A 27,127-nucleotide genomic window follows, 5' to 3' on the forward strand; every position below is an offset into this window, starting at 1 on the left:
ATGCCTGTCAAGAGACACAAAGTTTTGCTCCACTGGATTTACCATGGGCTCCTTGTGGATGATCGTCCCACTGTCTCTATTATTCGTGTTCAAGGTATTGAAAAGTTAAATCGCATGTTTAATCTTGTCTTTATTCAGGGTATCTTTTTTAATAACTTTAGGGCATTTTTTTCCTTTCATCAATTGTGCTTTCATAGTAAATAAACAACCTCACAATCAGAGTGAAATAAATTTACTTGTCATCTGTTTTAGGTTCACAGTCTTCCTACAGAACATGGTAGGTTTTGCTGCTTAATTTCCTCTTCTTCTGAGAAGCCCTGGGGTTGTACTGGTCAACATTTGAGTTCACTGTTCATTTACAAAACAGTAATCTGCGCATCAGTGGATATTGTTTATAACATGTTAACTGCTTTGTATTTTTATCGCTATTGTATTAAAGTGGTGTGAATCTTAAATACCAATTTGTGAATTTTGAATACATTTTTGGCGAATTGAGCTTGAACGACAAACTATTGATGAAGTTGTGTCTGTTCCTCATCGGCCAATGGTGAACATCAGGTGTAGATGCCGATGCGGGAGAATTACGTGAAGACATCTTTGACATAAATCTAGGTTTGTATTTATTTACAATAGAGGAAATGCATACAGTAATTTAAAATCCAACAATAATAATATCCAATTTAAACTCTAAAGAGAATATTGTAAATTGAAACAAAGCTGTATTTACTTGCAACATTTAAGTGTTGAAAACGTCTGGGAGGTTGCTTAGATTGATGCGTTGCGCAACCACTATCTCATGTTTGCATTTCAGAGTCCAAAAAAGAACTGTTTGAGGGAGATATTGTTGGTGATGTAAGTAATCTAATCTTGTAAATATCACGTAAACATTCATTCAGTCATGTTAGATACTACAGATGGAAAGAACTACTGTTGTTTATAACATATATGTTAATATTGTGTTTCTACAGATAAGGAGGAATGCAATCTTGGATGAAACAAAAAGATGGAAATTCCCCATTCCTTATATACTGACAGATTCACTAGGTACCCATACCACCATCAAATCCTTCATCTTATCAACAGTATCACTGACAAATATGAAGCACTATTATACTGTCTCTCTCTCTCTGTCTCTGTCTCTCTCTCTCTCTGTGTTTGTGTATGTGTGCATGTATGTGTGTGTGTGTATGTTTGCTCTTTTAAAGAACTGAATGCCAAGGGTGTAATTCTCCAGGCGATGGAAATGTACAGGCTCAAATCTTGTGTGGACTTCAAGCCCTATGAGGACGAGAGCACCTACATATCCTTCTCCAAACAGGATGGGTAAACTTTGCGAAAATCATACACCGATCAAGGCTGTGCTTTTGCAATTTTATTGACTCTGCTTTGCAAAGCGTTATGGGAAGAAGAGATTAGAAACCCTTATCTTTGCATCTGACCACATGCACCTTTAACATTTCTTGACCTACGCAGCTTTTTCTCCCCAGAAGATTTCGGTTTGGCTTTCAGGCAATTCACTTACATTTCATATGCTAGCATCTTCAGCTTGTAATGCACATGTTTTTGCATTGTCTTTGAAGCTCAAAGTGTTTTTACCAATTGGTTTGAAATGAACAGGTTCAAACTTTTATCTACATTACATTTACATACCTCTTATGTACATCCGTCCATAAGAATGAACAACATTAACTTGTGAAAAAGTATTTTGTACAAAGTATTTTGCACAACAAAATATTTGTGCAACAATGGCACATGATTTTGTTTCTTGCAAAAGACAAAATGATGCAGCTTTTCTTTGCAAAAGCGGTAGTTGTTATGAAATGGTTATGCAGATATTGTGTTGCATGAGGTTCTGCTCGTTATGATACAGTTATCAAGATGTGTCTGTGATAGATTTCATCATATAAATTCTGTCATAGGTTGGTCCAGTTGCATAAACTATGTAATTTGTGGATTCTCTGTGTATGTACACATTCATTGATTTAATAAAAGAAATTCCCATGCAAGTGAAGTTTATATTTCAAAATGCTCTCTTATTGTATCGCTGTACGTCTCAGGTGCTGGTCATATGTGGGAGATTTTCAAACGGGTCAGGACCTGTCCATTGGAGAAAGGTGTGACACTAAGGCCATTGTAGAACATGAGCTCCTCCACGCTCTTGGCTTTTACCATGAACAGTCACGGTCTGATCGGGACGACTATGTCCAGATCTGGTGGGATCAAATCATACCAGGTAAGGTACCAACAAATGAGGAAGTAAAGGTTTAAAAAAAAATTAAATAACAATATAAGTACATGATGTCTATATGCAAAATTAAATCTGGTTTGTACCTCACCAAAGATGACATTTTGACCCCACAAAAATCTTACTTTTGTATTTGATGACTGATGAACGCATGCATTTTCATGCTTTTCCCATGTGTAGGAAAAGAACACAACTTTAACAAGTATGAGGATGATTTCATTACCGATCTGAACACCCCCTATGATTATGAGTCTATCATGCACTACAGGCCCTTGTCTTTCAACAAGAATGCAAGTATACCAACCATCACCACCGCCATCCCCGCTTTCAATGATGTCATTGGACAGCGGTTGGACTTCAGTGCCGTTGACATTGAGAGGTTAAACCGCATGTATGACTGCGGTGAGTCACACAAATTTGGAACCTGATGGCTGAGTAACTTACTGAGAAATGATAATGGATAGTTACCTAGCAGCTGAAACCGTAATATTACTTGCCACATATGTAATGAAGAACTCAGATTCCTCATTTTGGGAGGTGGGTGGGGTGGGGGTCTCAGTGGATAGTACACATTTAGTTGTCTCAGTATTCAAATTTAAAATAACTGACTCCTTATGGTGGATACCAGAGTGACGCTTGACTTTACGCTTCTTCCGCCAACAAAATGCCAAATAATGGAATTACTCCCAGAATTTTGTTGCTTTCCTCCAGTGGAAGCACAGACACTTACAGAATTTATGCCAAGGCTCACAGACACTGTTATGTGTCAGCATCACTTATTCCATCACTTCCTCTTGAGGTGAAGCCAATGTCCAATAGTAGCACAAATCTCCAAAATTCCATATGGTTGTTAATACTGTTCACTTGTAACATATTGTAGCGCCCTCTTCAGGCTGTTTGTTTGTTGTACATGGTACACGAAGGTATATTTCACCAATGTTTATGTGCATTGTAGCTTCCACACTTACTCTCCTGGACCAGTGTGCCTTCGAGCAGATCAACATCTGCGGCATGATCCAGAATGAGGCCGATGGTGCAGACTGGGTCCAAACTGTGACTTCTCCAGGGGACCAGGACCACACTCTTGGAGGAAAATGCAGGGGTATGAAAGAACGTTATGCAACCCCTTATCTTGAGTGTGCATGCTGATCTCAGGGACATTCAAAGTCAGAGATCTGTTCACATGTCAGTCAGTCTGTGACATGTAGTGGTTAGCGTACAATATCACTCACTGTTTCAAACAGCAGGAGTTCTGAATGCAGAGGCTGGAGTTGAACAGTGCAGTTGTATCTAACTGAAGAAAATTACTTTTGTTTGTCACTATTCACTGAATTAGTTTTTTTATTGACTGAAAATAAAAAAACCTTTGAAGCTGCGCACAAATTATTGACAGTTTTATAAGTTGAGAATGAGTTTGCCTGTCCACCTTGGGACAAAGAGAGTACCAATGTTCTTCATCGTAATGTTGGTTGCTTCAGTCAAAACAACATATTATTCATTTTTATATAGATGCTGGCTACTTCATGAAGTTCGACACATCAAATAAAGAAGTAGGACACAGCGCACTGCTGGAGTCCCGAATCCTCTACCCCAAGAGAAAACAACAGTGCCTCCAATTCTTCTACAAAACCACAGGGGGCGCTGGTGACCTACTGACCATCTGGGTTCGTACAGATGATGGCACAGGCAATGTTCGGCAGATGCAGAAAGTTCACACTATCACCGGTATGATTAGTAGTTACACTATAGCTCACTGGTATACTTTTTACATTACTGTCTGATGTGAATGATGAACAGCCTCTTCTGACTGTGTGTTGTAAACAATGCTTTTGGACACCTTAATTTATTTCACTTCTTTTATGGAAACGAAAGTACTATATATCAAGGGTGCTTGGGCCATGTTTCTCTAGAGCAGCTGCTTTGTGCTCTCATCTTAGGACCACTTTGATTTTTTTCCCTAAGAAACATAATTGCACACTTCATCCATTCAGAAATTCATTATGACTGTAGAATTTCCCAACTGAATATATTTACTATAAATTAACCAGCAGGTTAACATGGGGAGTAGATTTTCAAGTCAAGTCATTACTCAACCAGATCTTAAGTTTTGAAAAATAGGTGTCCTGTTTACATTTTTCAGGAGACAGCGATGAGTCCTGGAAGATAGCCCATGTCACTCTAAATGCTGAGAAGAAGTTCCGGTACATCTTCCAGGGCACGGTGGGTTCAAAGAAAACATCGGGAGGAATCTTCATTGATGATGTCACCCTGTCTGAGATGGCATGCCCAAACGCTGTCTGGCAAATCCGGAACTTCACACATTTACTAACAAGCATGCCTCAGTGGGACAGCATCAGAAGTGAGCGGTTCTTCAGCTCCGAGGGCTACAGTTATGGAATAAGCGTGTATCCAAATGGCAGGAATTCCTCAGGCTACTTGGCAGTGACATTTAACCTGTACAGTGGGGAGAATGATGCTGTGCTGGAGTGGCCTGCTGCAAACAGACAGGTGACTATCACCGTGATGGACCAGGACCCCGATGTTACACAGCAAATGTCCAACAGCAGGAGCTTCACCACTGGTCAGTCTCATGATCTTATTATCTTATTATTATTTTTATTTAATTTTTTATTTATTGTGGGAAAAATGATGATCAAATACTTCTACAACAAGTACAACAGTGTAACTGTGTATGTGTCTCTGGGTGAGTTCATGTGTGCTTCCCTCCTGTCAAACCAACTCTGGGCAACTATTGAATACGCAAATGTGCACAATAAAGAGCACTTCAATAATTTGGGATTATTATGGAGTCAGTAACATTCCTCTTAAAGTGCTGAAGTCCCATAGGAATCACTTTGAGTCATGACATAATACACAATTACTCAGGTGCTCATAAGCACCATTGTTAGCTAAAACAGATGTGTATGTGGGCTTTGACAACAGATCTGAAAATGCGTTAGATACACAGGGAGATGTTAGGTACAAATCTCATTTAGCTTTATCACATATTTTTTTTTTTTAAACAATTCAAAGTCAAAGCTATTATGAAAGCAGGCATTTGAACGCCTTTTCCAGTTCCAGGTCACAATATGCTAAGACCAGAGGAGCAAAAATCCAGTCCTGGAAAACAGATGTGTGCACTCTTTAGCCAATCAGAGACCATATGTCTCTTGGTTGACTAGAAATGCAGAACTTTTCCCCTCCTGGGCTGGGTTTGGGCACCTCTGGCATAAATAGTATGTGTATTCATAACATCCCGCGTAGACACTTAATCAGAACATATTATCCAACATGATGACATATTTGCGCTGGTAAGATTTGTGATGAATAACATACTTGAAGTTACTACATTCAAAACAGATGATAGTTAGTGTTTGAACGTCAGATAAAACGTGAGAGTACCGAGTCTTGTTTTGGCTCCTCTGGGTTTTGTATATTGCGAGGACTCATTGACTTTTGAAAGGAAGGGGACAAGTGGGCAACTTGGATGGTAAATCAGTAGTGGCTGTTACGGTGATAAGATTTGAACAGCTATATCTTTCTTGTTTTACTATTTGCTTAAAATGTGAATATGAAATGTTTCAGCACTGAGGTTGCCAGCATCTCTGTGACTTGTGGGGCTACAGAATGTTCATCCAAGGTAGCTGAATGAATAGATTATCCATTTAGCATTAGTGAACTATGGGGGTGGCCCAAATCTATATATGACACAACAACCATTTTCCACAGTTACTACACAACCCACAAAATGGCACACGTAAAAGTGCATATCCATGTAAAAGTGCATATCAGTGAAGAGGATAATGAATATCCTTAGTCTAAATGCCTTACAGAGTTATATTAAGACTATTTTACATATGTTTGTATGTATGCTTGTATGTATATATGTATGTATCTGCCTGCCTGCCTGTCTGTCCGTCTATCTATCTATCTATCTATCTATCTATCTATCTATCTATCTATCTATCTATCTATCTATCTATCTATCTACCCATCTATCTATTTTCCAGACACAAACCCAAGGTGGAATAAGCCATCCACTACTGGAGTGTTTGATGAGAGCTGTCAGTGTTTCCGGAGCAGTGATTATGGATGGAGCACCTTCATGTCCCATCAGCAGCTGAGTAGAAGAAGCTTCCTGAAGAACGACGACCTAATTGTCACTGTCAACGTAGATGGTGACTCACTTAACAATGCTAAAGATTAAATCCAGGCCACATAATGAAGTCCGCTTTGATCTCTTTAAACAAGAAGTAATATGAAATATTTTTGGAGTGTGCTCTCAAGCATATGAGCTCTTCTTCTTCGTTCACAGTATATTCACATTCATTTGTCTTAAAATATGTCTCCAGATCTAACACATCTCATAAAGACAGAGGTTCCAGTCAAACCCAAAACATCCATTGATCTTCAAGCGGTGGAGCAGAACCATGAAGCTCCCAAACCCAGGAGGGCACGCTCTGTAAGGGATCACTGCCAACCGAACCCCTGCCTGAATGGAGGCGTTTGTGTCCAAAATGAGGGCAAAGCCACGTGCAGGTTGGTATGATACCAGGGTTGGGCAGTCTTCAGTCTCGGGGGATTATATAGAATCATAATGAAACAATACATTTACTTTGTTCAGTGATTTATTTTTTCCATTACAATATAATACAATGCATCTCTATACATCCATACTTCATTTAAATGTATATATGTATTTCACACACACACACACACACACACACACATATATATGTATGTATGTATGTATGTATCTATAGGCAATTCTACTCACTACATATAGTTTTTCATTTTTGGACTACATGGTGACACAGTAGCATGCATACTGAGAGCAATGAATGCTTTCCCCAGGTGTGCCTCTGGCAAAGCCGTGGTCTACTCAGGAGACATGTGTGAGAAGCAGCATGTTGATGGGGGAATCATGGGAGTTTTCATCGGTGGGATTGCAGGCACTGTGGTTCTTACTGGTGCCATTATAGCAGTCTTACGCAAACCACACTGAAAAAACTATCTGTGTTATCTGCTTTATTTGTAATGTCTCTAATCATCTTTTTCTTTCTTCTCTTTTCTCTTTTCCCTTAATTATGCAACCTTTGGCCAAACACAGGGCTTCCTTTTTTTTTAAGTAGCCATGAGATATTTTAAGGAGGTGCCCTTTATCACAAGAGAAACATAACAAAAATGTTCAAATAAAGCTTGAATGATACTTGACATTGGTGGTACTAATAGTTTATCTTTATCTTTTTATTCCACCATTTACAGCTGGAATCGACTTAAATTAGAGACTAATTATGCAGAGTATTACAGATAGCAGTGTAAACATAAAATGGCTTCCCACTGTTTCATGTGCTATATCCAGACAACTCAGAGATGAAAACATTTGTTTGTAATTGTTATAAGTGTGTGTACCCAAATCCATTACAAAATTTCTTGTCCAGTTGTAGCAATTCAAAGATGAAACTGCAACTGTAATTGGTAAAATGGCAAAATGCTGTTTTTCTTGACAGTGACAAACTATTAAATTAAAACTATGCGGTCATTAGAGTTCATCTCAGTTCCTTTTTGGTTCAGACAGTGTTTTATGGCATAAACAAAAGAACGTTCAGGAATGATTTGAATATTGACTATTGCAGAATTTGCAGTTACAGACAGAATAAGTAACACACTAACAATAATATTTTAATGTTGTGTTGCAAGTCCTCCTCTCTTTATAAATGTAGAAAAGCTAGATTAGCAAACTTAGACTAACAAAGACTAACAAGCTGTCTTGATTGCCTGTACTCAGGGGGAAAAAAAAGAAAAAGAAATCAAACAAACGAAAAAACAAAACACAGCTATGCAACTTTTGGGCCTCTGTCAAAATTTCATTAGTTCAGTGGGTTCTCTGTCAGTACAGCAAAGACTGCTAAATGATTTGTGAATGCCACTGTATCACTAACTGAAATGACTGCCTTCATGTTGGACTGGCCAGGCCGTCTTTGAGCTGCTGAAATTAGTACTCTATTCTTCTTTGTTGTCTTGCAGTGGTATTATCCTAATATTGAGCATCTGTTTTTTCCACCTGTGACCAAAACATTTAGAAAGTAAATGACTTGTGCGCTGTTGTTTGTGCATATGTGTGTGTGTGTGTGTGTGTGTGAGTACACGTGTATGTGTGTGACATATGTCTGTATGTGTACGTGAGAGTGATCTGTTTAATGCTTGCTTACCTGCTGTGTGTCAGTTCTTTGAGAAAGAGGCTGAGGTCAGGTGCCTCTTGCTTTCACTTTTGGTTGGTTTCTAATGAGCAAAAAATCAACAAAAAAAAGCAAATTCAGTTTTCTGATGTTTTTTTTTTTTTGACATGTATAAAAATATAGAAAATAAAGTTTTGAAAACATTTGGGAAAACTCATGAACTCACCCCACCAAGCACATATTTTAAAACCTCATCTCTGACCTTAAACATAAAAGACGAGAAAAGAGAGGACAGAGTGTTAGAAATGTGAGTCTTTCATCTTAGGTCTCGCAAAGTTTCTAATACATCATATAAAATAGGCGAAATACCCGTTTTTCTCCAAAAACTCCTGTTAGTAATATGAAGAGGCCCTGAAAACACATAAACCAGTGATTTAAAATATTTTTTTTCCATAAGACCCATTGATAGTCACTGCAGTTATGTGTGTACGTGTGGGTGTGTGTGTGTATGAGTGTGTGTTTTAAGAGTTAAATGGCTGTACCTGTAAGGAGTTGACAATAGTGAAAGCGTAATTAACCAAGATAGTTGTTATATTCGTGCTGTCCGTCATTAAAAATACAAATAATCCTAAAATCCACGTGCCGCCAAATATAGGTGTTAAGAAGACAATTGCTTTGATGATGCTCTTTGCAGCCTCTTTTTCATCTATTTTATTGTTCTCAGCAACATTTGGTCTCAAGAGTGTAAAGATGACTACAATCATGGAGAACATGTTGATGAACACAATGGTTCCAACTGGGAAGAGGAAGGCATGGATCGACCCTCTTAGTGGTGCCTCGTAAGTAAGCCAACAAGAGGATCTGTCGTGGTACTTTATATTGGTTCCTTTGTCATAATACACATATGTGGTGGCCACGGTGACGGTGGGACAGAAGTAGCCGATGAAAATGGAGAGTATCATATACGTCTTCTTCCTAAGTGGAGAGAATACGAAGATGAGTTGGTGAAGAAGCATGATGCTCAGACAAAGCATCCAAAAAAACATCGCCAGATAGAAAAAGTGTTTGGCCACCACTAGGACGAGACACAAGGTGTCAGAAAGTTTATCTGGGAAGGAAGATGCGATGAAGCTACAGTCAGCCAGTAGCAGACAAATCGCAATGTTGACCAGAGAAGTGTGACGAAAATGCGAGAGGTTGGATTTGACCACAGCGTTCCACACCAAAGCCTCAATGAGAATGAAGACTACAAGGGAGCAGATGGAAATGCCCAGTCCAATGTAGGTAATCTCTTCCATTAGTGGCAAGGGAATGGCATGTTTGGACATCAGGATGGTAAAGGGAGTGAGATGGTCGCATTCACAGATACTGGTATCGTTGGGACCAGCTGTCCAATTACAGCCTTCTTGCGACCATTTGTTTTCTGTGATGTTCCAGAACACACATTGCACTTTGGCATTTTCTGGCTTGCGTTCGCTCAGCGGGAAGGCCAGCTTGATAGCCACTGATGAGCCCGTGTTGTTCTCCACAGTAGCCGATACCACGATGCTGGGATATTCTGAGTTATTGAAGTTCCCCTTTGGAAGACGAGATGCTATTTTCTGAATCCCTACTGTTTTTACACTACCTGCAGATGAATTCACCTCAACATCTACATTAAAAATGACCTTGCTGCAGACAGTATTGTTCCTGCACACCTGAACCTGTATGTTTGTAGTGTTATGTCCTTCGCTCATGTTTAGTCTAATGTTTTTAACCAGGCCCTCTACAGCCGTGAGATACTTAATAGACATGTCATAATCTTTCTCTGGATCTCCTGAATCCCAGGTGGTGGCATTAAGCATCCTGCTGGCTGAGTCAACAAAATCCTGGAAGAGAATGACACTGAATTTATTTCTTTGTTCATCATTTTTCTGTTTAAATTTTATGATTTGTACAAATTCCTTTCCTGTTGTCTGTCTAATTCAGTCACTTTTTCAAAGACTATGCAGATGCTTCTCAGTCAGCTATGCAGTGGAAATTGTTTCTTCCCAATTTAAATGTATTTTGGGTTCAAATGTAGAATAAAATTAAACACAAGCATGTGTAAGTTAACTAGGTAACTAAAATGGGCTATGAACATTAAACGATTAAAAATAATAATGACCAAGATTCAAGATGTTAAATGAAAGGAGGCGTAGTTTAATCAAATCAGAAAATGTCTACCTCATGAGGTTATGTGAACTATGAAGACTGGCTGTGTGTGAAATAGGACAGCAAAATGCATTTGCTCACAGGCATTAGCGACTCTTCAAACACAATGTATTCTGTTGCTTTATTCATTGAATAGAGGACATCAATTGAAGCCTGCACGTCACCATAGGTGGCCTCCTCTCCGCTATCTGTAGTGTTCTTCAAACTAGAGAAGATATGAACAGCAACTTCCTGAGTTGCTCCAAGTCCTAATTCAAAATCCTGTGAGGATGAAGATGAATTATGACATTTAAATTATAATTTGGACAGATCATTTGCATGAACTCTTTTTTTGTTTGTTTGTTTCTAGTAAATTTGTAATCATTCTATTCTGTTCTAGTCACTGTTCCAAAGAATGCACACATACTTACTGCTGCTAAATTGCGCACTTTATTGAGCTCCTCTTTGACGCAGAAGGAGACCTCAGTGTCCCACTTATTTCCGTTGCATTTGCGTCTTATTTCTCCTACTCTACCAGACTCACAGGCTGCTAATGCTGTCTCCCCATCCTTGGTTTTCGGCCACACACCTTCCGCTTCACAAACTTTTTCTCCATCTGAACAAAAACTTTACATTAGCTAGGAGTTTCAAACATGTGAAATGATTCAAACTGATACACACCACTCTCTCTCTCTCTCTCTCTCTCTCTCTCTCCCTCTCTCTCTCTCTCTCTCACACACACACACACACACACACACACACCAAAACATAGCAGTACTAAGACTAGTTGAAAACACATTTGTAATAATTATTCACATTTGTTCACAGAAGTGGAAAAAAAACCTAAATTAATATTGCTTTCTCCTCCCTAAAATTCAAAGACTGTGTTGTCAGAAAGAACTGATTTATAAAACAGTGTTTGGAATATATCCTTTGAAACAAAACACAAAACACTGCTTGAAGATTAATGATAGAAGAAAAAAAGTCTGGATATAGAACAAACAAGCGTGCCCAACATAGTTAAACCATGAACAGTTTCACATTTACCCCCCCCCCCCCCACACACACACACACATTATATATATTGCAAAGGACAACCATTTATTAAATCTCCAAAATTAATTAAATATAACTTACCACGTATTATTGGTATGGTTATGCTGGCTTCATTTTTCTGATTCCTACTATTTGTGAAACTACAGGTTCCGAGGACGCTTTTAGTTCCTGAACCACAGCTGATGGCTTCTGTGGCAGCGTAAGTGATCATTAAGTCCTTCACTGAAAATCAGAAACAGCATTGTAAATATGATTTATGATAGTAAAAAAATCCTTTTCTTGTCTCAGACCACAGAGAAACCTTCACTTCACTGCCTAAACTGTCTTAAATTAGCTAACCGAAGTCTTAAATCACATTCAACAACCTGGTAATATTCAATTCAATTCAATTCAATTCAGTTCAGTTCAGTTCAGTTCAGTTCAGTTCAATTCAGTTCAATCATATTATATTCAATTCAATTCAATTATATTTGTATGGCGTTTTTTTACAATGGACAATATCACAAAGCAGCTTTACAGGATGCCTGACCTAATACCCTCAGCGTGCAAGCCCAAGGCGACAGTGGTAAAAAAAAACTCCCTTAGACAGAGATAGGAAGGAACAAAGAGTCAGTAGGGGGAGCACATCTGCCTCTCACAGTCCCAGCCAAAAACTGTGATATTACCTTAATACTTTTGGTCCAAGTCATGCAATGTAAGTGGCCAGTTTCAGATGGAAAATACTGGGTCCTTTGTATAAAACCCTACTATTGCAGTAACTGTTTTAAGTGCTACCCCTGCTGAATGAGCTATTTTAAAACAAGTTGGTTGCGGTTCTTACTTGGACCGGTGTTGTGTGTTGCAACTTTCCCATTGAATTTAAAGAGGACAGTGTATGGCTCAGTGCTGTTCTGAATGGTGCAACTGACAGTAACTTGAACTGATTGTACATCAATGCAGTCTGCAGACTGGGGATTACTTGTTATTGTTATTTTATCCGGCAAGACAGCAACCCTCAGCTCTGTAGAAGCTATATGTGACACTGATCCTTTCATAAAGTGGCATCTGTAAGTACCTGGGGACATAAAAATGCACAAGATGTGATGGATAAATTTGAATTTACAGGGAAAAAAACCCCTAAAGTACTTCTTTTAAAGAATGAGGACCGTTACATTTAGAGAACAGGCAGAATAGGAGGAAGCTTTCACATAAATGAGAGTGATTACCTGCCCAGATTTCTGTGACATTGAGAAGCGTTAGTGAAGTTACGTTTGTACAGCTAGATGTGACTTTCACTTGTGTTCCAGGTCCAAGTTCTGTTTCCGCATTCTGTCTCAATACCTCCCATTTGCAACTTTCTGCAGTCTCCTCTGTAGTACAATTCAGTATTTGTTGTGATTTATAGCACACTTTATCCTGAGGTGCATACATAGTCACCATTCCTAAAGAACAAAGGAAAACAAATACATTCAAGGCTTGTACTTATACACTTAAATACATACAGCATGCGGGGGGGTGCTTACCAGTTGACTGAACGGAGATGATTAGTTGGCTTTGCAAAGTTGAAATGATACTTTGAAGTTTAGCAGTGCTAACTGGTGCACTGAGATCCACTTCAAATTCAGTCTCCGTATTTCCTTCTCTTTTGGTGAGAGAAAGAAAAGAAAAAAGGTCTGTTAAAGAAGACCTATAATGGGACTTCTGATATGTAAAATGAACTACGCTTGATGTATTGCAAATCAGTCAACCACAGAAAATATCCAGTTTCATATGTTTCAAATTGTAGACAGCGGTTCCATAAGTACTGGAGGGGAGCATTGTATTACCTGGGTCCAGTTACATTCAGTGAGTTAAATCCATTCAGCTTTTCAAATTGGGTGGTCAGCTAAAATTTAAAGAGCACAGACGTAAATATTGATGAAGATTTTTTGTGAAACATTTCTAATAGCGTGATAGTGATAACTCCAGTTGATTCCTTGATATTTGCTGCATTTGCGATGGTTACTATTTATCATCAGTAATCACTGATTATTTATGACACAACTTCCACAAAAGAGAAATCTGACAAGGAAGTGTTCTTTAGTTCAAAGGTTGTTAAGAATTTGCAAAATTTAGAGGTGCACCAGGGCCACAGTAGGATAGCTGCACAGGACTAATTCAGTAAAACTACTAAACCACTGATGAGCCAGATTTTCAGAGTATTTTTGTTGAAAATAGAATTTGAATATTTGCATGTCCAATCACAAAATATTATCTTCCAAAGAAACAAGAGTTTTCCTTGGAAAGTTAGACATCATCCAAACAAAATAGTGGTTTCATGCAAAGTATCTGATTAAATAACATTACAAAGAGGGACTTTAACACATACCATGGTGCTTATAGAATCCAGTGAAGTCAGGGTGGTTTGAACAGTACCTCTGAGAGACACTATACCAAGAAAGAAATAGTTTAAACAAGTGGGTGCTGTTGGATCTTTTGGATCCCTTCATGTGATAGATTTCTAGTTGTCGCATGAGTGACTGAACAAGTATCGGCAAACCAACAGACTCCATACCGTTAACTTTGGGAATACACAGAGGCGTAAAGTGGGATACATTCTCCTTGCATGGTAGTGTACTGCAACATGTCGGAAAAGCATTGCACACGGCACCACTCCAAAGGTAGCCTGAGGCACACGAACAGTTCGTCTGGTCGCCAATGAGCTCACACTCTGAAAGAAAAAAACAAACAACAAAACCCATAAACAAAACACACACACACACACACAAACTCCAATGCTTTCACCATAAATGAGCCAAAATCCACAACTACAGTTGAAAGTGTCACAAAATGACTGATCTTGATCACTTTAGATAGATTTCAAGGCCACTAGTTTACTGTTCTGCCTGAATCAACTCGCAAGCTCTTAAAGGTGGTTGCTGATATACTCTTTACATATTTTCCTGAATCAACATGCAAGCTCTTGATTGCAATTGTAATTACATATCAGTTTATCAGCTGATATATTTTATATGCATATTCTGCTCAGAAATTTTTCTTTTACCTTTAAAATTGCTTTGCAGAGCTATATGTTTTGTTTCAGATTGCAGCTGACAATGAAATAGTCACTGAAATAGTTGTCCTAATATCAATGTCAATTTGTCAATTGGGTTAAATAAAAGTCACACAGGAAAATAAATGTAGTAGAAAAAAAAATTAAATTCTCCAGATGTGCTCTGCAGTTTGCATATTCTGAGGCTGGTTTCACACATTTCACAATATATTTTCAGTTCATGGAGTTGAACAAATTGCAACATGCTGGAGACTGTTGAGTCCTGTTAATGTTTAAATTAAAATGCTTCACATTATTTTTTAAAGAAACAAGACAAAAATAAATTAAGAAAAGCAAATTCAAAACTTAAGCCAACCCAAAGCAGCACATTTTATTTGAGGTGTAGCAGTCAGTCTGTCTGGCTATGAGGGTGTGTGCTCCCGGCATTCAAACGCGCTCTGATAAAGACAAGAGCACGCTTTCACAGAAGACGCCATTCAAATAAGTCTAAAGATTTCCATTTACTTTCCATTTACGGGTGTGTGAGTAAGTGAGGCTGGACTGCGATTCGGGAAACTGTCATAAAAGTTTTCAAGACCATTTCCTGTCATTAGACATTGCAGGCCAGTTGCCTGCACCACTGCTGATTCTGAATATGAACAGTGATCACAGGGTTGGGTTGTCATTCAAAATACCATCAACAGTTTCAATGTCCTTTTGAGACTGGACTGTGTATCCAGCTGCTTTGCAAGTGGTTATCTTTCTGCTGACAGCCAAATTTGACCACAGTGTTTGTCATGTTTATTTACACTTAATTAAAGACATTTGTTAATTGATACTGAAGTTGACCTGATGTACAGTTTATGCTGTAACCTAATTCATCGAATGCAAATATAATTTAGATAGTGTGCACACAGGGCAAGATGCACAGCCCATGCAAATTATGTAAAAGCTGGATATTTCATCCCTTGGATGTACTGAACTTTGCTTTTTTCATGAATATTACATTAAGAAACTTACCAGCAATAATATTGGCGCTGACAATGACAACAGTGACGACAGGGTCCCCTATGGGGACAGATAGTTGCACGATACCCTCCAGAGGCCCAGCAACATCTAAGGTGGCATTTCCTTCAATTAAGAGCTCACCTGCATAGAACTCTTCTGAGGGTTCAGAGGGGAAAAGTGTGTGAAAAGGTGCAAACACACATTTGTAATATGGCTATTGCACAGGTTTTGGACTAGGAGTTTTACGGTAGAGAGGACTATTATTACACAGATTGTGAGTGTGAGTGTGTGTGTGCGTGTGTGTGTGTGCGCTTGCGTGCATACGAGTGTGCGTGTGTGTGTGCGTGTGTGTGTGTGTATTGCATCTGTAATAAATCTGTAATTATGTGGAGCCGCGGACACTAACATAAACAAAAGCACTCACCTGTTGTTGTACCCTGCTCAATGAAAGAAAAAGTGAGGCAAATCACTGTATTGTATTCCTCATGATATTAATAATATATAGCATGACAGACCACTTTCATCAGTAATATTCTTCTAGCCAGTGGAAAAACAATGCGTTTTTTTTTTTTTTACCTGATTGAAACAGATTCGCATGCTACAGAGTAGCAAGCCTGCTCTCAGCAACAGCATGAACCTGAGGGAGAGATCAAAGATGAGCAATCACTAACTATTACAAATTATAATGATAAATACCAACTAATACCAACTAATAAACACATACAATTCCTGAGGTCACTCATTCGCTCACTCTATCTATTATCTATCTATCTATCTATCTATCTATCTATCTATCTATCTATCTATCTATCTGTCTAATAAATATCACATATTTTAGTGCATCTAGATCATACCAACATTTGACCTGCCAAGTTTGCCTCACATACAGGCCCTTCTAATATATCAGTTGAAATGACTTTCTCTTGAACATTTTTCTTAAAAAAAAAAAAAAAAACTGTAATAGTTGTATTCCATACTGAATTTATATATGAATATATGTATGTGTACAATTACAGACATCAAGCCTAAATAATATTGAAGCCTAATTAATATTGGATAACATTGTATAACATAGTAACATATTTCAAACAGGATTTAAAACAGATTTTTCAGTATGACTTCAATTCAATGCAGACTCACGTTCAAAAAGTAGACAAGACACAACCAAAAAGTTTTACAGTAATTCACCTATATTTTAGATCACACTTTATGTTGCAGAGTTCAAAGAGCTTCATACTCGTGTCTCAAAATGACTCTATGACCCTCTGGCTCTAGGTGAATCAGCGATTACCACAGAAGATGTACTTGTTCTGATAGTTCAGCCCAATAAAATATTTAATAAAAACAAATAAATACATAACCAAACTGATGCCTTAAATCCAGAAACGTACTCTTGATTGTATTCATATTGTGTGAAATATCACACAAATGGGATACTGTTACACTTTAGGTGCACTGTGGTTTTGAAAAACCACAAAACGGACCCAGAGAAAAAGGTCTCACTGTGTCTGGTATCTTTGTTACTTGTTTATTTACATACTAACCACACTAGGACAGTTTTACTCTGGCACACAAATAGACTGTCTCACACACACAATGGCCACTGCGAGCGAATGGGGATGACTCACTGACATACCCACAATTAAAGTCTAAAGCACTATGCATGTAGTATGTGTACATAATAATTGTACTAATGCCATCACTGTGCGTTACTGAAGGGGAAGAGATATAAAGGAAAGGAAACACACATTTTTATGAGACTCCCCAATAATGATACTGGACAGCTGAAAGATGTAATTCTACAATAAATATCTAAATGTTGTTTTGATATATGTTTCCACCATCTTTACTTTTACAAAATTTTAACAGAACACAATATTACAACTTCACTAAGACATCTTCACATTGTCCTGTTAAAAACACACAGCTGATGAAAGACAGATTTATGCATGGATGTATAAATGAAGGATGGAGAGAAAGGGAAAAAAAGACAAACCAACCTTGATGCCTGCATTGTGAAACCAAAAGTTCAGCAATGAGAATGAAAAGTGTAATCCATGATAAAAAGTCAAGTCTGCAGAGCACAGCGTGCCTCCGGAATGAACCTCAAGTGAAAAAGCTAATGGAAAAAGTTAACAAAGCTGAGCTCTCAGAACTCTCGGCTCTATTTGCATGAGGCTCGTGTAGGTTAGAAGTCAGCACCCATCACTGTACCTACTTGTTTTCCATTGGGATTTGGATAACAAATCCACCTAATAAAAGCAAAAAAAAAAAAAAAAGAGAGAGAGAGAGAGGGAGAGAACCTTCGGAGAGACGACATCTTCTTGAAAAGCAGATCTAGTTTGACATGAAAAGAATAAGCCATGTTTTCTATAAACCTTACACCTGACTTAAAAAGCAGCTGTCTTTTTTTTTTTTTTTAGCATAAGGGTAACAGAACTTTCTACATTTTGTGGTTCATTTGTTGGGTCAATATCCTTTTCCTGTATGCTAGTTTACAGTGGTGCTAGAAATTTTGTAATTCTTCAGAACTCTTTTATGAATTTCTGCATACATTTGATTTAACATGTGATCAGATTTTGATCTAAGTCATACAACCAGATTAAGAGAACCTAAAGAGTAAATGACATAGAAAATATCACTCATTCAATCATTTTTTTTACTCTTTTACTCATTTATTGATCAAAATGATTCAACGTTCAATGTCTTTTTTGGAAAAAGTAAGAGAACCTAAGCTTTCAGTCACTTGTGTGACCCCCTTTGGTAGCAGTAACTTCAGCTAAGCATTTATGGTAACTTTCGATCAGTCCCGCACATTAACTTGGAGGTATTTTGACCAGTTCCTTCCTACAGAACTGCTTCAACTTGGTGATGCTGGTGGACTTTCTTGCATGAACTCTATGGTTCAGGTACTGCCACAGCATTTCTGTTGGATTAAGATCTTAAACTCTTTTATCCACTGACACGTTTCACCGCTGGGATGAGATTCTTATGCTGGAATACAGTGTCAGGTCTTCACCAAACATGTTTCTCACTTGAGACAAAAAGCTATGATTACGACTCAATGACTTATTCCTTCAGTAGTTTTCTGGCTCTGCCAGCTGGTCAAACTTTAAATGAGGAACAATGTTCTTCCTGGAGACAAGTGACTTTCTCCTTACTCCTTTCTTCAAAGCACACCATTCCTACTCAATGTTTTCCTGATGGTGGACTCATGAATACTGACATTAGCCAGTGCAAGAGGGGCCTGTAGATCCTTAGACATGACCCTGTGGTTGTCGATGATCTCCTTGAATATTATATACCTTAGAATCAAGTGTATGTTTTTTAAATAGGCCAGGGCCACCCAAACTCACATTCTCTGATGACCCTTTGATTGACACTCCTAGCTCTAATATTCCCCTTAACTGAACTGATCATCTTAGAGCTTCACAAACTTTTTTTTTAACAGAGACATTTAATGCTGGTTAATTTTGTATGTTATTTGTTTTTTGGACGGTTCTCTTTATCCATGTTTATGAGATTTAGGATGAGACCTTTCACATCTCCATATGAGTTACTCTCCACAAGTATTACTTCATCTCACATCCAATTTTTCAAAGAAGTCCACCCTCTATTTTTTTTGTTTGTTTAATTTAATTTAATTATTTATTTATTTATTTATTTTTTGCATCAGTACGGTTGTGACACTGTAGTTCTGAACTGGCCAAATATCTCTCACAGCTCTCGCTCTCACATCCTCTGTCTCTATATTCATCTCTTTTATCTCTTCAGAATTTACACTTGAGGGTCTAGAGTTTAATCAGATTTTGACTGGTGATGGAGGCACACTTTGGTGATCAACAAGCAAAGCGCAATCACTCTGAGCAGAACAGGAAACAGATGCCGTCAGTGAATGGTGCGGAGAACTTTCCTGTGTAACAAAAGAGGTCAAAATTTCTTAATATGCAAACATATATGGTCCATAGCAGCACAGAGAAACTCTTTGCCCTTTGTTGCAGAAACAAACCACATCCAAAATGCTGATGTAATTCCAGCCGGTGTATGTTGGCTTGAGACTGCATTGAAATCTAATGACATTGTTTAATATATAGTAACACGTGATAGCATCTACACTGGTTTTCGTCAGCCTGTCTCCATCACTCTGTCAACATTGAGTCAGTTTACAATGCATCAAGTTAAGCACTATAGAAGAAGAAGAGACAGTTCATCTTCATCATCAAGACACATACTGTCATACTGACATTTGCCTGAACAAGCAGACACCTCACTCATTATACAAGTTGCCTGAAAATACTGAAGACAGAAAAAGTGCATGCAAACCAACTAAGAAAAAATACTAGTAGAAAGGGAGACACAGTCTCAAAACAAGCAGAACAGAAGTATTGTACAGAGCAGAAGTATTGCACAACAGGAATGCTAAAATTTCATTTGCCATTTAAACAAAAATGGGTATACTTTAATTCAATTGCATCTTGACACACTATGCAGGTGGAGACAGTGGAGTTTACCTGACAGTTTTTGAAGTAATTACTCCACATGATGTTTCTCCCCAGATGATTTAAAGTAGAGTTCCTATCGGACGTCATAGAACCTAACTATTTGTGCTGTATTTCTTCCATTTGTCATATCATAGTAAACAGGGCCGTGCACAGACATTTTGGGAGGCAGGTGCTCAAGCAAAGAAGAAAGGGCACCCCTCTCATAATTATTTACAAAAAATAAAGTTACATACAGTAGCACATCTTTTATTTACTTACATATTTATTTATTTCAATACCCATACACTCAGCAGATTTCTACAAAATGATCAGTTCACACAGAGACGACGGTCTTTAGCATTCACTATTTCTACATTTATCACAAGGACAGGCAACAGCAATGAAAACAATGCCACATTGTCCATGCTTTCATGGGTAAGACTGCTTGGTGACAGAGTTGATTATTACAACAGTAAACCTCACCAGACTGTAACTGTCAGTGGCTAAACAGCATAGGCACCCTACATAGCTACTTCTTCTGCAGACAAATTGTAATAGACTATTTGTCATTTGGCAATGTTTTAATAATATTTAAGGCAAGTACATGACATAGATTACTGCAAGTGTTGTCATGTCGACCTAACTTACATAAAGTTAGTTCAACTGTAATGCTGACAAAATAATATTCTAATATTATATACTAATATTCAGCGATAGTAGCTTCATGTCTTATTTAGAATTGTGGGCCTATAATAAGATCTCAATAAAATTAGAAAAGCAGTTAAACTTTCATATCTGAGCTTGTAAAGGTCCTGGACTACTGTACTGAAATGACAATAAGTTGGCTTGCCCAAAACCACGTGTAAATTCTGTGTCACAGGAGTAAGAATCGATAATTTACTAAACTATATCTTAAAGCTTTTGCTAGTCAGTATGACCATGTAAACAGTGGACGAATCATACATTTGCACATTTTCTTGTGACAGGTGACAGATCAACTAACATTTCTGATATCCAAATATAATTGCATAGACTATTAACGCAATGCATATTTATTTGTTTTAGTTGCCGGACAAAGGAACTATCCTACGTCTTCACTGACGACGCTATTTTACGACAGACTGGCTTGCTTGTTATTAAGCTTAATGGTGGGCTATTGCCTAAGTTAGGCTGACTGTATTGAGACGTTTTAATAGTGGTTTAATTTCACAACAGTGACAAACAGTGCCGAGGCTTAGAGCAAATACTCTCGTTACCTGGCTGTCACCAATGAAGGGAGGTCAGAAACACGTAGATGCTGCTCTGCAGTGCGCTCGATTTGCATGCGTTAACTGTGGTGGCTGTGACATGGGATGTCGAACAGGGAGGGGCAGGGGCTCGTTCGGTCTTGCAGAGTTATAGCTCAAATGCAGTTGTCGGACATTACAACACGCTTTTAATTGAGAATTCACGGCATCATGCCATGGGCCAAATTTAAATCTTAAATACAAAATTAGAAAAAGCAATAAAAAAAAATGTCCTGCAAAAAGGGCACTTATCTAGTCAGAGGCCAACAAGGCAGGTGCTTGAGCACCACCTGGGGTCTATCTGTGCATGTGCCTGATAGTAAAGGTTTAGACATGGTTAAAAGGGACCTGCTTTTTGATGGGCCAAAAGAGTCAACAACCAGAAGTGCACACATGACGTTCTAATAGAAATCCTGTTAGGTTTCAGCATACTGCTACAGGTTCTTTATTGGCCTAAACAGACTTATTCACTGTATCCTGTGTATCCTGTTTATTTCACAACCAGTTGTGAATCACCTGTGAATCAATACATGAATCAATAATGTTTTGAATCATTTTAGTGAGGTGGCGTGTGTGTTTCTAAAACATAGTTGCACTTCCGACCCCTGACTGTTGGCTGCATTCTGTGTGCAGTTAAGACAAACATGTTGTGACTGCTTTGATTTTGTGCTTTGCAAACACCAGTCTCCTTTTTGCTCAATCCAACCTGGTCATGCTCTCAACTACTATTGAGCTAACTACTGCAAACATGAGCAAATGATTTTTTTAATGGTTTATTTCATTATTAAAAGTAATGTTTGCAATGACATACAATATACACTAATAAACAATCAAATGCCAGACATTTCGTGGGGGTATTTCAGAAAGCAGGTTTTGTGAAAACTCAGAGTTGGATAATGCAGAGAAAGTAATAACCCTCCCAATAGTGGAGCCCTGTGGCTTTATTCTCCTAGCAAAACAAAGCCATAGGGATCTTCTATTAGGAGGTTTACTACTTTCTCTGAGTTAACTGAGTTTTCACTAAACCTGCTGTCTGAAATACCCCCCATGAGTTGTTGCATGGGCTAAATGTTTGATACAGTTTGAGCTAGCTATGGCAACCAAACTACTTTGCATTGCACAGAATGCTATAATTAGGTGTGACATTTTACTGTTTTTAAGTCTCATTCAGAAATAAGAACTGTTCATTATCCAATCAGATCTGAGTATTCAGCAAAGGCATGACATTACATCACACAACTAGCATATTTGAAAGTTTTAGCTCTCTGATATGAAAGCAGCCAAAGATATAGATTACAAACTGTCTCAATATGAAGTGACTGATAGACCACATACAGGAGATGCAACTCTCAAACTTGATCACCATTACAGATCTACTTGGAGCAACTTCAATCATCTTCATGTTAACTCAAGACATCACGAGACTTGTAGATGCTTTTCCAGTGTGCTCTTGTGTGAACTTGCACTTGATTACTGTCATTTGTTCACAGCAACACACATATCCATACGATGATTTGAGCAATTTAGAAGAACCAAGGCAAGTAACTTTGGAAATTTGCAAATGTCTTTGTTGTTCTTGAGTTATTTGTTAGGCAAATCGGCATACTCGCTGTTTTGCGTGTTTATTCAAAGCTAGGTAAAACTATTCGATTTGATTCTGATGTCAGTATGTCTTTGAACCTTGGTCTGCAGAGAGGTCACGTCACAGTTACCATAAAAGACAACATACCAAAGCTAAGGTGGGCACTCTTTCTCATCACAGCTTTACAGCCACATGACAAAACAAAACAAACAAAATAAAACAAAGTGAAAACGTCAAAGTGAAAAATGTATAATCTGGCCAGGCCATAGCATGTGAGTAAGTGGAAGGATTTTCAGTTGTGGCCTGAATTACATTTACATGATAATTTACATGGTAATTACTATGTTTTTATTTTCACAAATTATTTCATGTCTTTCTTCTGGATGGACAACACCAACGTCACCTGTCTGCCTTGCCAGGTCACTATAAGAGATCAGAAAGAGTTGAGACAATGGCCCTCATTTACGAAACGAACGTACGACAAAAAAATGAGCATACATTCATTTCCACGCAAAGCTCGGCATTTATCAATATGGACGTGAGCGGTGGCCACGATCAAATCTCATGTCAAGTCTCAACTAGTGTACACAAGTTTTCGAGTCGTGGTTTTGCAGTGCAGCATAGTGGCGAGTCTGAGAATTGTTATTAGACCATAAATTCTGACTGGCATCTAAGCATATGCAGCCACATATTCATCAAGTAACAATATGTAGCCTATGGAAAAATATTTTATTCTGTAAAGGCCTGCATCAACTGGTATGTTTCATATATCCCAACATAAATATATATTTTCAAATTGTTTGCAGTTAACGGGGTTAACAGTTTATTTGGTGTGGGATTAATTTGTCTTTAACTTTGAGATAGACTACTTGTTAGACTAAGCTACTGTGACATAATTACAAGCAATTAAAAGCAGTGAGTAGATATGGAAGCTCTAATGTGCCTTGAATTTATATTTAATTTAGATGCCGTTTTCTCTTGATATCGTGTTATTTTTCTTTGTTTTCTCGAGAAAACAAAGCTTCGTTATTTCGTGATAATGACATAAAGTCGAGATCTCGAGAAAACAAAGAAAAATAACACACTATAAAGAGAAAACGGCGTCTAAATTAAATGTAAATTCAAGGCATCTTTGGGCTTCCATGGGTAGGCAAACCGATTTGCAATGTGATTGGCTCAATTGGACATGCGATGTCTGAGTTTCCATTTCAAGGTCGGAGTACGTACTCCCGTTCTTGGGAGTTTGAACTCACAAGTTCAGCTTAGGTGTCTGGACTCCCAATGATGCAGGAGGATGCAGTACACTCAAACTACATTTGAAACAGCAGCGTTCTTGCTGGCTAGAGGCTCTGGAGTTAGCTTGCTTGGTCTGCTAGTAGATGTCACATCTCCAAACATTTAGGACTTTCAAGGAGGCGCTACTGACCTATATTCGAATTCTGAAATATTAATTTCTCACCTGAAAAATCTTAAAAACTGCATTTGATGACAGAACAACAGTCATAATACAAAATTTACAGTTATGTGGTAGCTTACCTGACGCTATTGCCATTATTTTTGTGAAATTTGGGTGAAAAGCAGTCTGGGAAACTTGACTGCCGAAGTTCACACAAGTCAGCTCTTGATGCATCCTTGATAAAACCTATGAATCGAGAACACATCCGGGTATTCGATCTGTTCTTGGCTAGATGTGAACTTTGAAATGGAACAGCACTTAGGCCATGACTGATGACGTTTCTCAAGTTCACGAAAACACAAGCACGGTGGAGAATTCTTATTGAGAAACGGCTTTTCTCTTCTTGAATGCATTATGCCCCTCCATGTTGTAAATTCTAGGGGCAAGGCCTCTAAGGCGAGAATATTTGGGGCGTGATATTTAAATGACGATCGTTTTCGGGCGCCACATTTATTAACACCCGATCATTCTTATGCTGTAACTGGCGAGATACAACGTTTCAAGAATCACACGTGAACTCAGTTGTGAGATGATTTCTGCCCTTGGATCTGCACTATTTTCTATGTTAGATTGATAAAAAAGGGCCAGTGTGAGGAAAAGGTGCCCCCCCCCCCCCCCCCCCCCAGCAAACACAGGGCGTTCAGCCAGCGTAAACTAACGTTAGCCTATGGTTGTCCTATGGTTAGATTTACAAGAACCTTCTCCCAACATTTAGAGAACGTTCACTCCAGATTATTATGCATCAGAACATTCCCCAAATGTTTTGGGAGCTAAAAACTCAAACGTGCTCCTTTGCTTACATTGTGGTTTTCACACAATATTCCTATTTGGTTGTATTTTGGTATTTATTCACACAACCATATGAGAACGTTCCTAGAACATTGCACAGAGGTTGCAGTGTAAACAGCATAATTACCAGAGGTGGACAAAGTACACAACTCCATTACTTGAGTCAAAGTATAGATACTCCTGGTCAAATATTACTCCAATACAAATAAAAGTTATTCAGTTAAATTTTTACTTGAGTTAAAATACTGGAGTACTTGCTTTTAAAAATACCTAAGTATTCAAAAGTACATTTTCTTTTTAATTTCAACACATTGTCGTATTCTTGCCACAATGCATTTACAGAGCCTAATGACTCTGAAACAACATACTGAATGCACTGACTTGCTTGTAGAACCTGTAGAATAATAAGCTTGTGGACTATGCTACAAAGCCTATGGAAACACAGTTGAATCGAATGTTTCCTCTATAAAAGACAGAGTATAGCTTCAGTTAAATAGGCCCTAGGTTAACTCAGACTGGCCGTAAAAGGATAAACACGTCATAATGTTGTAGGATGGGTTCATTTTACTTCTGCTACATAGCATTGCCTGAAATGTGAAACAGCTGGATTTACAATAAAACCCTGGATTTACTATATGCTAACATTAAGGACGCATATAGCTCTACAGCCCTTCCCCCCACTTGGCAGATCGGATCACAACCTGATCCACCTCTCACCCCAGTATAAGCCTCTAGCCCAGCGGCAACCTGCAACGACTAAGACAGTCAGGAGATGGTCATAGGATGCAATTGAGGCTCTGAGGGGCTGTTTTGAGGCTACGGACTGGGAGGTTCTGACAGAGCCACATGATGAGGACATAGAGGCGCTAACACAATGTATTATGGGTTACATTAACCTCTGTGTGGACAATGTCAACCCCAACCACACAGTACGGTGTTTCCCAAATAACAAACCCTGAATCACCAGAGACATAAAGGCCCTCCTTAATGACAAAAAGAGGGCCTTCAGAGCTGGGGACAAGGAGATTAAGAGGGTCCAGAAAGCATTGATTGTTAAGATCAATGAGGGCAAGGACGCCTGCAGGAGGAGGATGGAGTACAGGCTGCAACAGAATAACACAAGGGAAGTGTGGAACGGTATGAGGAGAATCACCGGCTACAATGAGACCAGCAGCTGTATGAGAGAGGACAATGTGGCTAGGGCCAATGAGTTAAACCTGTTTTTCAACAGGTTTGACACTGGAGCCCTTGCCCACTCACCCCCCAGCCCCTTGACCATTCACACCTCCTAAATCACCATGCAGCCCTCCTCCAGCCTTTCTGAGGTCCCTCCTGCTCCTCCCGCCTCACCACTCCCCCCAACCATGCCAGGTGGCCAGGTGAGAAGACAACTGAATTTTCTTGCTACTTGTGTAAGCCAGTGTGAAAACCACAATAATGGTGTTAATAATATTTGTGATTTACCGGCTATACAGGACATTTAAATTCTCCAGGACGTGTGTGTGTATGTGCGTGTGTGTGTGTGTTTATTTGAATTTCTTTGTAAGTAAGATAAGATCTGTGTTTCTGTAGAAAGGGTAGAAAGTAAATATTAACTCATGCTAATTATTTATCAAAGATATATTAAATTACATAACATTGCATGATTATTAGCCCATTCAGTTATGTAAGAACAGAAAAGCTATTAATCCATTCATGAATGGTCTTAACAAAGGAAAAAGAATGTCTACATGACATGAACAACTTCTCTGTCAATAAAAGGAAACAAAAATATGAAAGCAGATTTTTTTTTTTTTTGCTTGTTTTGGGGTGGGGTGGGGTGGCCTTTGTTTATGGGTTGAATACATATTAAAAGATGTATCC

At 38.4% G+C, this 27,127-nt stretch overlaps 2 protein-coding genes across 2 annotated transcripts; one reads left to right on the top strand and one right to left on the bottom strand.

Annotated features, from left to right (window-relative positions):
• mep1a.2 (meprin A, alpha (PABA peptide hydrolase), tandem duplicate 2) lies at positions 1 to 7,250 on the top strand. Its single transcript, XM_030772195.1, has 13 exons — positions 1 to 94; positions 559 to 612; positions 812 to 852; positions 969 to 1,044; positions 1,206 to 1,323; positions 2,058 to 2,233; positions 2,426 to 2,647; positions 3,201 to 3,347; positions 3,755 to 3,970; positions 4,386 to 4,826; positions 6,256 to 6,423; positions 6,598 to 6,784; positions 7,100 to 7,250. Exons 1-13 carry the CDS (start codon positions 1 to 3, stop codon positions 7,248 to 7,250), a joined length of 2,091 nt encoding a protein of 696 aa, XP_030628055.1.
• Positions 7,251 to 8,161: 911 nt separating this feature from the next.
• adgrf3b (adhesion G protein-coupled receptor F3b) lies at positions 8,162 to 26,630 on the bottom strand. The gene is made up of 18 exons (XM_030772196.1): positions 26,562 to 26,630; positions 26,219 to 26,367; positions 16,247 to 16,307; positions 16,095 to 16,107; positions 15,683 to 15,826; positions 14,186 to 14,341; positions 14,000 to 14,058; positions 13,458 to 13,516; positions 13,185 to 13,273; positions 12,858 to 13,106; positions 12,473 to 12,706; positions 11,028 to 11,212; positions 10,699 to 10,878; positions 8,967 to 10,292; positions 8,794 to 8,835; positions 8,651 to 8,686; positions 8,458 to 8,527; positions 8,162 to 8,309 (listed from the first exon to the last, which is right to left on the bottom strand). The coding sequence occupies exons 1-17, from the start codon at positions 26,628 to 26,630 to the stop codon at positions 8,468 to 8,470; spliced, it is 3,111 nt and encodes a 1,036-aa protein (XP_030628056.1). The 3' UTR covers positions 8,162 to 8,309; positions 8,458 to 8,467.
• Positions 26,631 to 27,127: the final 497 nt, after the last annotated feature.

The sequence above is a fragment of the Chanos chanos genome, chromosome 4 (genome assembly GCF_902362185.1).
Source record: "Chanos chanos chromosome 4, fChaCha1.1, whole genome shotgun sequence".
In the NCBI taxonomy this organism is placed as follows: Eukaryota; Metazoa; Chordata; class Actinopteri; order Gonorynchiformes; family Chanidae; genus Chanos; species Chanos chanos.